The 14,503-nt window shown below is 28.4% G+C and overlaps 1 protein-coding gene across 1 annotated transcript in view; it reads left to right on the top strand.

Moving 5' to 3' along the window:
* LOC141348498 (protein eva-1 homolog C-like) overlaps positions 1–12,392 on the top strand; it is a 31,514-nt gene extending 19,122 nt beyond the window's left edge. The window contains exons 3-6 of the mRNA XM_073852790.1: positions 678–801; positions 2,802–2,954; positions 10,650–10,793; positions 12,376–12,392. Of these exons, the coding sequence (XP_073708891.1) occupies positions 678–801; positions 2,802–2,954; positions 10,650–10,793; positions 12,376–12,392 (438 nt within the window). The remainder of the gene's footprint in view (positions 1–677; positions 802–2,801; positions 2,955–10,649; positions 10,794–12,375) is intronic.
* Positions 12,393–14,503: the final 2,111 nt, after the last annotated feature.

Genomic DNA, 14,503 nt, shown 5'->3' with positions numbered 1-14,503 from the left:
TTACTTCAGTTTTAAATTGTTACTAAATTATTTGGAGCTTTTTTATTTTAGTTTTAATTTAGGCTCTATTTCTTTTTTTCATTTTCTTATTTTCAAAGTTTTTATTTATTTATTTATTTTTTAATAAATGAAAATGGTTTTTAGTATTTTAATTTTAGTTAACAATAACAAAACTAATTCCAGAGCAGTTCAATTCAAGCTTACTTACAAATGTATCAAATTCTTCCTAAATTATTTTTTATCGCACATTTCTGTGTCATTCAGAAATACACCACATTAAAGAAGAAAGAGGGTTTCATGTTGACTTTAGTAGATGGAAAGTTCTCCATATATTTCATTATGTGTGTGGCACAGTATTATATCATAATGCGGCTGTATTTTGTTTTTGTGTGTTAAATATGTTTAGTATCCAGACGTAGTTAATGAAGGTGTGTGTGACTCTGATTTACGTGGCAGCAGCTCTTTTGAAGTGCGTCGTCTCTGACAGCAAACACACGCGTGATTTACGCTTGCACGCTTGCTAAAACCACACGCATGTAGAGCACTGTGTGCTGGAGTAAAATTACACTCTCTTGTGTTTTTCTGCCTGGAGGGAAGGAATCTACTGGGGGGAAAAATGAAAGGCGTGGAATGTATGTACCTGAATGAAAACGTGCTGTCTGTCTGTCTCTCTGCAGAAGATGCTGGATGAATGCGAGGACAGGAGGAGATGTCAGGTTCTCGTCAACAGTCGTTTGTTCGGGACGGACCCCTGTCCCAGCGTCAGCAAATACCTCAGTGTGCGCTACAAGTGCAGGCCGAGTGAGTCTCACACAAACACACTTCATTTCTCCTCCGTCGCTTGTTTTCAGCAGGTTATTGTGTTCTGGAAGCTGAGCAGAGAGAAATCTGTCCACTTCTGTCCTTCCTCTCATGCAGGTCTGGAAAATAAAGCTCTGCACCTTGGTTACGGTTCGCTGTGTCTGTTTAATCTCTATGGCTGCACACACAGGCTCATTGAAATGAAAAAGGACTTTTATTTTCTTTGTTAATGATATCACCAAGTCCCCAAATGCCATATCACTCATGATAAAAATGAATAAGATAAGACGTCCTGCACAGTGTTGTTTTAGTATCACTTACATACTGTTATGTTTTTTTATGTTTTGAATTGTTTTCCATTTCCATTTCCATTTTAGTAATCGTTTTAGTAATTTTGTTGTGTGCTTTTTGATTAATTATTTTTTATATGGCTATACATTTTTGATTATTTCTGACTCTGGTCCACAAAACCAGTTTTAAATAGCACGGTTATGTTTGTAGCAGTGGCCAAAAATACATGGCATGCCAAAAATCATTAGGATATTAAGTAAAGATCATGTTCCATGAACATATTTCCTAGATTTCCCACCATAAATATATCAAATCTTCATTTTTAACTAGTAATATGCATTGCTAAAAACTTAATTTGGACAACTTTAAAGGCGATTTTCTCAATATTTAGATTTTTTGCACCCTCAGATTCTAGATTTTCAGATAGTTGTATTTCAGCCAAATATTGTCCTAACATCAATGGAAAGTTTATTTATTCAGCTTTTAGATGATGTATAAATCTTGATTTTAAAAAAATGTACCCTTATCACTGGTTTTGTGATCCAGGGTCACATTTGTCAGTTTTATTTTATCTAGTTATTGGGTTTTTTATTTAGCATTTGTTCATATTTTATTTAGATTTATTTTATTTATTTCAGTTTTGAGGCTAGTCATTTTGCTATGTGCTCTTGTCATTATATTATTTTTTATTTATTATTTACTTTATTTGTTTAATTAAATTTCAGTTTTTAAGTTTAGTAATTTTGTTATGTGCTTTTTTTTGTATTTCTAGTCATCTAATAATTTTTTTTATTTCAGTTTTTTAGGTTAGTCATTTTGTTATGTGCTTTTGTCATTCTTTTATTTTTATTTATTTTTATTTCAGATTTTAAGGTTAGAAATGTTATCTATTTTGTCATTTTATTAATTGTTGTATTCCTGTTTAGCTTTCATTTATTAAGTTTTTGTCATTTTCTTTTGTGCTTTTGACATTTTTATTAGTTATTGTTTTTATAAATATTTCTGTTTAGCTTTCATTTATTTTTATTTCAGTTTTAAAATGTTGGTAGTTTTGTTTGGTGCTTTTGTCATTGTATTAGTTTGTTATTATTAATTATTATATTATAAGTTATTTATTATTATTAGTTTTATATTTCTTTTTAGCTGTAATTAATTTTTTATTTCAGTTTTAAAATTATAGTAATTTTGTGTTTTTGTCATTTTATTAGATTTTATTTTTTAAATATTTATTTTTAGCTGTTTTTCAGTGTTTAAATGAGTTGTTTTGTTGTTTCATTTTATTAATTTTTAAACAATTTTTAAATTGTATTTTTATTTATTTCAGTTTTAGTTATTTTTCTACTTAAAGTAAATGAAAATAAGAAATGTCTTATTTTGTTTTTTTATTTTATTTTTTAACATTTAATGTTTAGTTAACTTATAAATTAACTTTAAATTACATTTAATTACAAATTTATTTAAATTGAACTTTTTTTATTAATTTAAATTTTATTTAAGCATGTTACAATACTGTTCTTACTGTATTTTTGATCAAATAAATGCAGTTTGCAAAACATCCAAAAATCTTAATGATTTGTGTATTTGATCAAAAAAAAAGTAAAAACAGCGATTTTGTGAAATATATTAAAATAACTTTTATTTGATCTATTTTAACAGTAAAAAGGGTTGTGGACAGTGTTTAATGATGTCTGTGTGTTTTCTCTGTCTAGGTGAGTATAAGAGTAAAGTGGTGTGTGAAGGCGAGCGCTTGCGGTTGGGCTGTAAGACGGGGATGCAAATCGCGGTTTATTCAGCCATGTTTGGCCGCACACAGCAGGGATCGCTGGAGTGTCCTCCACACCACCAGAGAGCTCCGTCTGTCGGTAAGAGCTCAGACTCATTACTCATTTTCACTGGGTTCTGCTGTGAATCAATGACAATTGTTAAATTTACACTATAAACACCTCGTAAGATTTATTTTTTTGCAAACTCAACTGAACTTGATCATTTCACAGGATGTTTGAGTTTATAACCTCACATCACAGTCTGTCCTTATATATTAACTACCTCTTATGCAATTACTCAAACGTCTTCAACAAACACACATACTCAGACAGATCCAACAGCACCTGTGTAAATGTGAAGTACATCACATGATGTCAGGTGTTTGGTTTCACCGTTTCATTTCTCCTGTTTCTACATGTTTGTGTTTGTATCGTGTGTGTGTGTAGAATATGACGCCGTCGGTCCGTCTCAGTGTTACCAATCCAGCATCAAAGCTGAAAACAGTGTGCTTTTGTGGCTGTTTTGTGGCTTGGGTGTGTGTATCTGAAGGGTTCTGCTCTGCCAGGAACAAGCTTGAATTCAAGGAAACTTCTGGGATGTGTGGGAGGAAATTCGGTCACTCTCTTTTTGTCTTGAGATGAGCAGCAGCTAATCTCATCTCCTCTTACACTCCTGGAGGCTGTGAGTGTGTGTGTTCATCTCAATTCACTGCACACCCACACGGTTGAGATGGACACGTCTGGCTCCAGGTCGACTCTTTTCTTGAGTGTTTGTGATGTGGTTAGTGTTGTTTTTATGGGTGTGTTACAGTAAATCTGTTTTGTTACTAGATAAAGAGGTTGAGACCTGCATGTACACCTTTTAGTCACAAGTTGGCTGTTCTGATTGGCTGTTATAGTGTCGTGTGAGGCATTTTCACTTTCAGTGTGAAGAGATGGATTGGTTTGTTGAATTACACCAGATTAGGCACAAAAGAGACTTTATTCTTAGGTGAGGCTGTTATTATAGGCCAAGTTATTATATTATAGTGTTATTATAATATTCAGCATCATCATACAGTATATCAAGTCTGATAGTTTTTTCCCTTTTCTTTTCTAGGCAAAATGCAGCAATAAATAAGATCGTTTTGTGTATATGTGTGTTTCTGTGTGTGAGAGAGAGAGTGAGTGTGTGTGTGTGTGTGTGTGTGTGTGTGTGTGTGTGTGTGTGTGTGTGTGTGTGTGTGTGTGTGTGTGTGTGTGTGTGTGTGTGTGTGTGTGTGTTTCTGTGTGTGAGAGAGAGAGTGTGTGTGTGTGTGTGTGTGTGTGTGTGTGTGTGTGTGTGTGTGTGTGTGTGTGTGTGTGTGTGTGTGTGTGTGTGTGTGTGTGTGTGTGTGTGTGTGTTTGGGAGAGTGTGTGAGATTATGTGAAAGTGTGTTTGAGAGTGTAAGTATGAGATTGTTCGAGAGTGTTTGAGAGAGTGTGTGTGTGTGTATGTGTGTGAGTGATTAAGAGTATGTGAGACTGCGTGAGTTTTTGTGTGTGTGTGTGTGTGTGTGTGTGTGTGTGTGAGAGAGAGAGAGAGAGAGAGAGTGTTTAAGAGTATGTGAGACTGAGTTTGTGTTTGAGAGTGTAAGAGTGTGTGAGAATGAGTGTGAGATTGTGAGTGCGAGAGTGTTTGAGAGAATGTGAGAGTGAGTGTGAGAGTGTGTGAGTGTGTAAGTGAGAAGGAGTATGAGATTGAGAGAGTGTGTGAGAGAGAGAGTGTGATAGTGTTTGAGAGAGTGTAAGAGTGTTTGAGAGAGTGTGTGCATATGAGAGTGTTTTAGAGTATGTGACTGAGTTTGTGTGTTTGAGAGTGTGAGAGTGTGTAAGAATGAGTGTGAGATTGTGTGAGTGCGAGAGTGTTTAAGAGTGTGTGAGATTTTGTGAGTGTGTTTGAGAGTGTGTGTGTGTGTGTGTGTGTGTGTGTTTGTTTTTGTGACATATCAGGACACAAATGTGTGTAATAACATGGGTATGACATAGGTATTACAAGGAGAGGGTGACTTATGAGGACATTGTCCATGTCCCCACTTTTCAAAAGGCTTATAAATCATACAGAATACGTTTTTTTGAGAATGTAAAGATATGCACAGTCTCCTGTGAGGGCTAGGTTTAGGTGTAGGGAAGGTGTAGGGTGATAGCAAATATCGTTTGTACAGTATAAAAACCATTACGTCTATGGAATGTCCCCACAATTCACAAAAACAAACATGTGTGTGTGTGTGTGTGTGTGTGTGTGTGTGTGTGTGTGTGTGTGTGTGTGTGTGTGTGTGTGTGTGTGAGTGAGTGTGTGAGAGTAAGAGAAAACGACACCCTCTTAAGCAGTGCTTGACTAATCACCCTGACACCAGACATAATGACGAGGTTAATGGGTCTGTTTTTCTCTCTGGACGTCCCGTCAGGTAAAGACTGTGAGCGTTTCCCCAGAAGCTGCTCGAGAACCTCCATCTGTGAGAGTTAAAGGTCATTAAAGCCATTAAAACCGAATCAATCAGAACTTAAAGACTCTTAGACTTTAAAAACATTCAAAACACATTTGATTTTGAGTGAAGCAGAAATTATTTTTTTGTTATACATAAGAATTTGATTGGAACATGACAAGTGAGCTGTGATATTACTGGTTAATAATTTTTCACCATCATTTATTTGATCAAAAATACAGTAAAAACTGTAATATTCTGAAATATTTTTACAATTTCAAATAACTGTTTTCTATTTTGATATATTTTAAAATGTAATTTATTTCTGTGATGCAAAGCTGAGTTTTCAGGATCATTACTCCAGTCTTCAGTGTCACATGATCCTTCTGAAATCATTCTAATATGCTGATTTGCTGCTCATAAAACAAAATCAGTGTTGAATGTTGAATGCAACATAACAGATACACAAAGTGTACATACTCCATGTGTTTCTGTACAGATCCCACGCCTTATATTTACCCCATACAGAGCTGTAAACTCAGATTTGTCTGTGATGGAGGACTGAAAGTGACCCCGGGGTTTTTCTCTCACTTGGATCCAGTTTCTGGACGCGCTCAACCAGAACTACAGTATATCTCCAGTGCAGCATCAGAACAACCTTTTATATCCGTGAAGATCCGGTCCGTCATCAGCGTGAGACAGGCGATGTGTCCCAGCGGCCCAATAAATAGTTCCATCAGAGATCTAGCTGGTTATGGCGTTCATAAATCAGATCTCTATCAGCGAGCGGCTCTCTGTTTACTAACACAACTCGGTGACCTTTCACCTCTGACATTTGTTCAGGCCATTAGTCGTGAAGTGAAGACGTGTCTCCGCTCCTCAGATCTTCAGTGAGTGATGATTAGAGCTGAACTCATGCTTGGTGTTAATGGATCTGTAAATGTGCCGTTTCTCTCTCTGTGTGGGTGTTCTGTGTCACTTCTGCATTTCTGTCACTGGTTTTGGTCTCATTCTGACCCATTTAGACTCTCTTTATTAACCCCTAACTAGTGGACAGATGCGTTTTTAACCATTGAGGGGCTGTAGGTGATGAACTTTGACCTTTTCTCATAATCCCGTGTAACTGCTCTCTTTACACATAGTGTCATTGTGTTTATGAGCACAGATTACATTTTTATTATTATTTTAGGTGATGCAGACATTTTAATTCTAATTCAGTCTTTTAAAAAATCCACATAATTAAAGATTAGGAATTTAATTTATTTTCAAGTGCTCCAGACTGTTAAAAATAACAGTAAAAATAATTGTGTTTTTGAATAAAAAAAAATTATATATATATAAGTAGTTTATTTTAGTTTGAATTTATTCTTATACAAAATACTTTTAATTAATACAATTTTAAATAATTAACTAATTAAAATTTATATTTATATATACTTTTCAGATGATCCTGAAAGTTCAAATAAGTAAATTATATTAAAAAAAGTGTTTATTATTTAATAATTAAATAGATTGATTAAAAAGAATTTAATAATTATTAAGAAAATAAATATACATACAGTATGTATGTGTGTATATGTAATTATTTATTTATTTATTTATTTATAAAAGCTCCAGACTGTTAAAACATAATAGTAAATAGAATAGAGAATTTACTTAATACTAAAATTTATTCATTTTAATTTTTGATTAATTTTAGTTCAATTTTGAATCATTTTGTCAGGTGCCTTTTAATTAATTAAAATTAAGATTTATATATACTTTTCTAAGTGATCCAGAAAGTTAAAATAAATACTATATAAATAAATAAATAAAAATATGTGTTTATTATTAAATAAATAAAGAGATAAAAATGTATTTATTATTAAAAAATGTATGTGTATTTATTTATTTATTTATTTATTTCCAAGCATTAAAAAATAATAGTAAAAATAATTGTATAGTTAAAAAAATGTAAATTGTTTATTTTAATTAAAATTAATTCTAATAAAAAACTTTTAATAATTCCATTAAATAAATAAATAAATTAATAAATAAGTAAATTATACATATATACTATAATTTACTAATTTAGTAATTTACTAATACTAATTTAACAAATTTTGTCAAGTATTTTTTTAATGTTTCATGTTTTATATATATATATATATATATATATATATATATATAAATAGTTTTAATTTGCGTTGTTTCATTTATAGTTTTATTTGAGTCAGTTTTATTATTTTTTATTATTTAGTTAGTAATTTTAGTTCTTTAAAAGTATGTCTCATTTTCTTATATTTAATTTATTTAATAATTATATTTTCATCTTATATTTATATTTTATTTTATTTCAATGAACAAAATAATTTTTTTAATAGTTTCATTTTTATTTTTAGTTAAAGATAGCAAAAGAAATTAAAGCAATAAAGAATAAATAAAATATTTATTATTCAATAAATAAATAAATAAACATGTTTATTTATTTATTTCCAAGTGCTCCAGACTGCATAGTATTTTTTTTTTTAAATTAAAAATAAATAAATAGCTATTTCATTCTAATGCAAAATACTTTTTAAAAATTTTAATACTTAAAGGAAACACAATATTGTTAATTATATATTTTTTTACTTTTCTGTGAATTAAACATATTAGCTAGCAGTCTGTTAGTCTGTTATCTTCAGACGTCCCTTCACTGACCGTCTACTTCATATTACACACCTTCTCCATCCTGCCAGCTCTAATCTGATTGGGCGACTTTGTGCAATTTCCTGAAGTAAAAGCATGATTAGTCCACTGGGAAAGTCTTGTGAACGAGGCACAGCGAATGCTTCTAAGGATCACATAACCTGCAGATCGTCAGGCTCGTGGCATCAAATCTCTCAAATTCACAAGAAAACCAAGACTCAAATAGCAACATATTAAAGATGAAATAGTTAGTCTTTGAAGTACTTTCACTCAATGATATAATTATAGGGCATTTTTAAAGTCAAGTATGTTTTAAAAGAACACGCTGTATGTTTACGTGATCATTTTGCCATCTGCCGTTCTGAGCGGCGGCTGCAGTTTCATCTTCCCCCGCAGAATCCGTCAAATCAAGCGTTAGAGACACAATGACGGGCGGACGACAAGCCCAAACATGAACACACACACACACACACACACACACACACACACGTACGTCTCGTATCGTCTGTCTGCAGAAAGCTGCGTGCTTGTGTCTTACATCTCTTTGAGGTTCATCTGTGTGGCTTTATTGTTCTCTGTGTGTGAAAGTAAAACACATTCAGATTCGAAGGAAAACATCTTTTATTTATCCAGAGCTGGTACCATGTGTCCACACCAGGGTTTTTATAGCAAACTAAAGCAAAAAAAAAAAAAAAAAATTGGAAATAAAATAAAATAAACATTAACGTGATGTTCTAAAAAAACTATGTAGGTGTATTAAAAAACTAATAAATATGAAAAAAACAACTAAATTCAGAATTCAATCTGTGTGTTTGCCATTTGTTTGTTAGTTTTTGTTTTTAAAAATATTTCTAAATGGTTCTCATTTGTTCATTTCAGTTATTTTTTTAGTCAGTAATTTTATTTATTTGTAATTGTTTTTTTTATTTATTTTTTCCATCTAAAATATGCTTTTTTTGTTTTCAGCTTTATTTCGATGCATGTTTTCAATGATTTTGCTTAGTTTTAGCTATAAAATCTGTTTAGTTTTCGTTAACAGTAACAACAAGGTTTAACGTGATATACTAAAGTAACTCAAATAAAATAAAAAGTAAACAAAACTATATAGACACTATTTATATATTTATAAAATGCAAAAAATAACAAAATTATTAAAACAAAAAAATGTAAAATACAAAGTATAATAGTATTTTAATGATTCTAATTCTAAAAAAAATTAATTTGTTGTGTGCTTTTGTCATTTTAGTCTTAACTCTTTTTATTGATATTTTCTTTCAGAGAGTTGTTAGATAAGAGACAATATACAGTACTTGTTTCAACACAGCAGAAAAGTAAACCACATGACATTTAACAAAATTTCTTTCTCTCTGGCTTAATTACAAATAAAATAAAATAATAATATAATAAATGAACAGAAAAATAAAACTAAAATAGATTAAAAAATAAAGATAAATAAATAAATAAAATATCTGCTCCAAAACTCACAAATAGTATTTAGAACCATAATATAAAATCATAGTACATGTGTACATACAGTATAATACCAATATGGACATTACAGGAGCTTGAAACATTGATCAGTTAGTTTTTAAAACTATTTTAATTTGTTTTATTTCAGCTTCATGTCATTGCATGATTTGAATGAATTTTAGTTGTAGCTAAAATTTTTGTTTTATTTAACAATAATTAAACAGTATTGTTTAACGTGATGTAATAAAATTAAATAAAAGTTATTAAAACTTTAAGATTAAATTTAAAAATACAAACTATAATAGTATTTTAATTATTCTAAAAAAATAATTTTGTTATGTGCTTTTGTCATTTGTATTAGTTTAAATATTTCAAAATAGTTCTAATTTAATCATTTCCGTTATTTTTTTTAAAAGTTATTTTAGTTTTATTTCATCTTTATGTCATTGCATGATTTGAATGAATTTTAGTTGTGGCAAAAAACAATTATTTAACAATAATTAAACAATATTGTTTAACGTGATGTACTAAAATAAAACTAAAGCTGAAATAAAAATAAAAAACTACATATTCAAAAAAAAATAAAAATGCTAAAAAACAACAAAATTATTAAAAAAAAATACAAACTATAATAGTATTTTAATGATTTTAAAAAAATTATTTTGTTATGTGCTTTTGTTGCTGTAATGTCTATATTGGTATTATACTATATGTACAATTGTAAATTGTTCTAAATATTATTTGTGAGCAGATATTTATGATCTTTATCTTTTTCTTCTGATCTATTTGTTTAATTTTATTATTTTGTTTATTTATTATATTATTGTTTTTATTATTTTTATTTTATTTGTAATAAATCCAGAGAGAAAGGAATATTTTGTTTAATCTCATTTGATTCAATTTTCTGTTCTGTTGAAACAAGTGCTATATTGTCTTTTATTTACTAACTCTCTGAATTAAACATATCAATAAAAATAGTTAAGACTAAAAACAAATAGTATTTCATTGATAGTAAAATAGCACTGCTTCATATTTAGGTATAATTTACAGGCAAAATTATGTTTAGAAGTGACAGATGCTCCAGTTGGAGAAATGATTTATAAATGAATTAAGCACAGATTTTTTTGTCAGTCATCATGATGTATAGATGTGTAGCTGTATATGTAAGTAGTATAAGTCTGTGTTAAGTGTGTGTGTGATGTGTTTGCAGATTGCTCATCAGATGTGGCTCTGCAGGTGATGACATCACGTTGCCAGGGGAAACGCTCCTGTGTGGTCCGCGCCTCGACACAAGAGTTCGGCGACCCCTGTTACCGTGGCACCCGCAAATACCTCAGCGTCATACACACCTGCGGTGAGTTACACACCTCAACACATCACACCCGTTCACAACTACACTACACTGATACACGACTCACTCTGCAATACATCATGCAATGCATTTAGTGCAACCAGTGCTATCAGCATTAAAAATAAAATATCAAGTCTTTATAAAGTGATGGGCATATTTCTAAAGTATTAAAGATTAAACCGATTGAAGTGTGTTCATTTATTTTATGGGTAAAATTAATGAATATTATAATATAAAATACGTCAAATTATTAATTAAAATAAATATTTTTAAATGAATAAATTTTTCAAAATTATTCATTTTTTTTAAATAGAACAAAAAATATTTAAAAATGATCAAAATAAGAAAACTTAGTTTGTTGCTTTTAATGATTTATTTGTATGGCTAAAATAAGTAAATATGATAATATATTATAAAATATTTAAAATTATTACTGGTAATTGAAATAAATATTTTTAATTATAATTTTTATTTTTTGTATTAGAATAAAATATATTAAAAAAAACATAAAAGAACAAAACTTCACTTGTTGCTTTTAATGATTTATTTTATGTTTTAATTATTTATTTTTAGTTAGAACAAAAAAATATTATAAAATAAGAAAACTTTGTTGCTTTTAATGATTTATTTTATGGCTAAAATAAGTAAATATGATAATATATTATAAAATATGTCAATTTTTTTAATCATTGTATTTTTTTTCTATTAGAACAAAACATACTTAAAAAAAAATTACAAAAGAAGAAAACTTCATTTGTTGCTTTTAATGATTTATTTTATGTTTTATTTATTTATTTAAAAAAATGTTGGATTCATTTGAGCTCAAATCTCGTTTTCTCAGCTATTTTGTATCAGGTTTTTTTTTTTTTTAGAATCACCCAAATACATATTATTCTTAAATGTGACCCTGGAGCACAAAACCAGTCTTAAGTCGCTGGGGTATATTTGTAGCAATAGCCAAAAATACATAGTATGGGTCAAAATTATTGATTTTTCTTTTATGCCAAAAATCATTAGGAAATTAAGTAAAGATTTTTTGTAAAATTCCTACTGTAAACATATCAAAATGTAATTTTTGATTAGTAATATGCATTGTTAAGAACTTAATTTGGACAACTTTAAAGGTGATTTTCTCAGTATTTTGATTTTTTTGCACCCTCAGATTCCAGATTTTCAAATAGATGTATCTCGGCCAAATATTGTCCTATCCTAACAAACCATACATCAATAGAAAGCTTATTTATTGAGCTTTCATATGATGTATACATCTCAGTTTTGTAAAATTTAACCTTATGATTTTATATAATTACTGTAAAGCACGTGAATACATTGTTTGAACACTAGAGGGCAGTGAACACTCATCTGAACCTTCACAGCTGGACTTTACAGTTATTAGTTTGCCTGTACAGAAACCAGTTAAAAACTCTATAAACTCCTTATAAACTCTAGTTAAAGTTGTTCAGATCACAAACGCTCACTAATAAGCTTTTGTGTGAGTATGATCAGTTGCAGTACAGTTTGTGTTGATCGTTCTGTGGGTTTTCAGCATTTCTTTTTGACTGTAATCTGGTTGCTGTCTGTCCAGACCAGACATCAGACTGATTCATCTGTCTGTCCAAATACATGTCAGACTCATGTTTCTGTAATTTGACAAATTGTTATTACTGCATAGTTATCGTGTTTCGGAAGCGTGTGGTTTGGTTGTGAAAACAGACGGAGGAAAGTGTGTTTGTTTAAGAGCAGATATCGGCTGGTCCGCTCTGTGCTGCTCTGCTGTGATTTCACATGTGAAACCAAACTCATGTGTTCATCTGTGACTAATTGAGATGATCTTGATCGAATGTATAATCACAGAATCTAGGTTTTTTTTGACGGTTAGGATGCTGTGGTAAGATAAAAACAAGTTTCCCAGCTTTCTGTGAGTCTGAGTTTGCGTGTTTATGCATCAAATCAGATGAATGTAGGTTTTTTGTAAGATTGAATGTAGGTTTTCAAGGTGATTGAATGTCAGTCAGGCCTGACCGAAACTTTCCTTGTACTCAAACTATTTCCTGTCCCAGAGATCTGATAAAACACCAAAACTCAAAGGAGTCAAAGTTTAAAAAAAAAGTATTTATTTATAAAATATTTATTTATTATTGTTATTAAATTAAATTTATTTATAATAATATATTTTAAAAAATGTGTGTTTCTGTTATTTTAGCCATTAAATAGTGGTGTTAAAAACACACACACATACACACACAAAACCTATAAAAACTATAGATTATTATAAATATTATAAATATTTATGAATGTATTTATTTATTTAATTTGTTTTAGACATTAAAATGTTTATTATATTTATTTACTAAAAATTTGAATAAATATATATTATAAAATAAGTATAATATAAATAATAATTTAAAAAATATGAATTCTTAATTTTTTAATTAACTTTTGTATAAAAATAGGTATTTATTTATAAAATATTTATTTATTTATTATTATTATTAAATTAAATCTATTTATATTAATATATTTAAAAAACGTGTGTTTCTGTTATTTTAGCCATTAAATAGTGGTGTTTTAAAACACACACACACACACACACACACACACACACACAAAACCTTATGATATATGCATTTTATTTATTAGCTATAGATTATTATAACATAAATATTTATGAATGTATTTATTTATTTATTTATTTATTTTGTTTTAGACATTAAAATGTTTATTGTTTTTATTTACTAAAATTTGAATAAATATATATTATAAAATAAGTATAATATAAATAATAATTAAAAAAATATGAATTCTTTATTTTTTAATTAACTTTTGTATAAAACTTGATGTCGTATTGTCTTTAAAATAATCAGAAAGACTTTTTGTCTACTGTCTAATTTATTTCAGTTGGCAGTTTTTCTGAATGATTAATATTTTTGACGTATTATAAAATATTTATATATTATGTATATGAACTATTTGCATGTATTAAATTATATATTGTATATATTACAGTTATTTAACAAATAAATAAATTAATGTATTAATTAATTATTTATAATTACAAATATTTATACATTACTTATAAATAATATTTATGCATGTATCCACTTATATATTTTATATATATGACATTAAATATTTAAATCTTTTATATTTACTTATATATTTTAGATATTACAATTGTGTAATTAATAAATTAATTAATGTTTTTATTTGTTTACTTTTAAAATGTATTCATTAGAATGTTCATTTATAGAAATTATTATAATTAAAAATATTCTTTATTAAGGTTTTATTAGTTTTTTTAAATATTTCTATAGCTTTGTATTTGTATTATTTTATATAATATTATAGTATTTAATATTTTTAATTAGCACTATAATTATAGAAATTATTTATAATTGAAAATATTATTTATAAATCACAAATACAAATTTGTATGCATTTTTCAATTATTTTATATATTTAAATTAAAATATTTAAAAATGTATATTATTTCTATAATATTGTCGATTATTATTATTATTATTAATATACATAGAGATTTTATTTTTATAATTTCAGTGTTAATTTTAATTTTAATTCAAGTTTTAGCAGTCATTTGGTTAGCTTTTAAATATATTATTTATAACTAAAAATATGATTTATAAATTACTTATATTCTAAATAATATATATGCATTTATCCACTTATATATTTAAAGTATTAAAAAAATTTTT

Source organism: Garra rufa, chromosome 13 (genome assembly GCF_049309525.1).
Source record: "Garra rufa chromosome 13, GarRuf1.0, whole genome shotgun sequence".
NCBI classification, from domain to species: Eukaryota; Metazoa; Chordata; class Actinopteri; order Cypriniformes; family Cyprinidae; genus Garra; species Garra rufa.
Note: the sequence above shows the minus strand (reverse complement) of the source record. Positions and strands in the feature narration are given on the sequence as shown.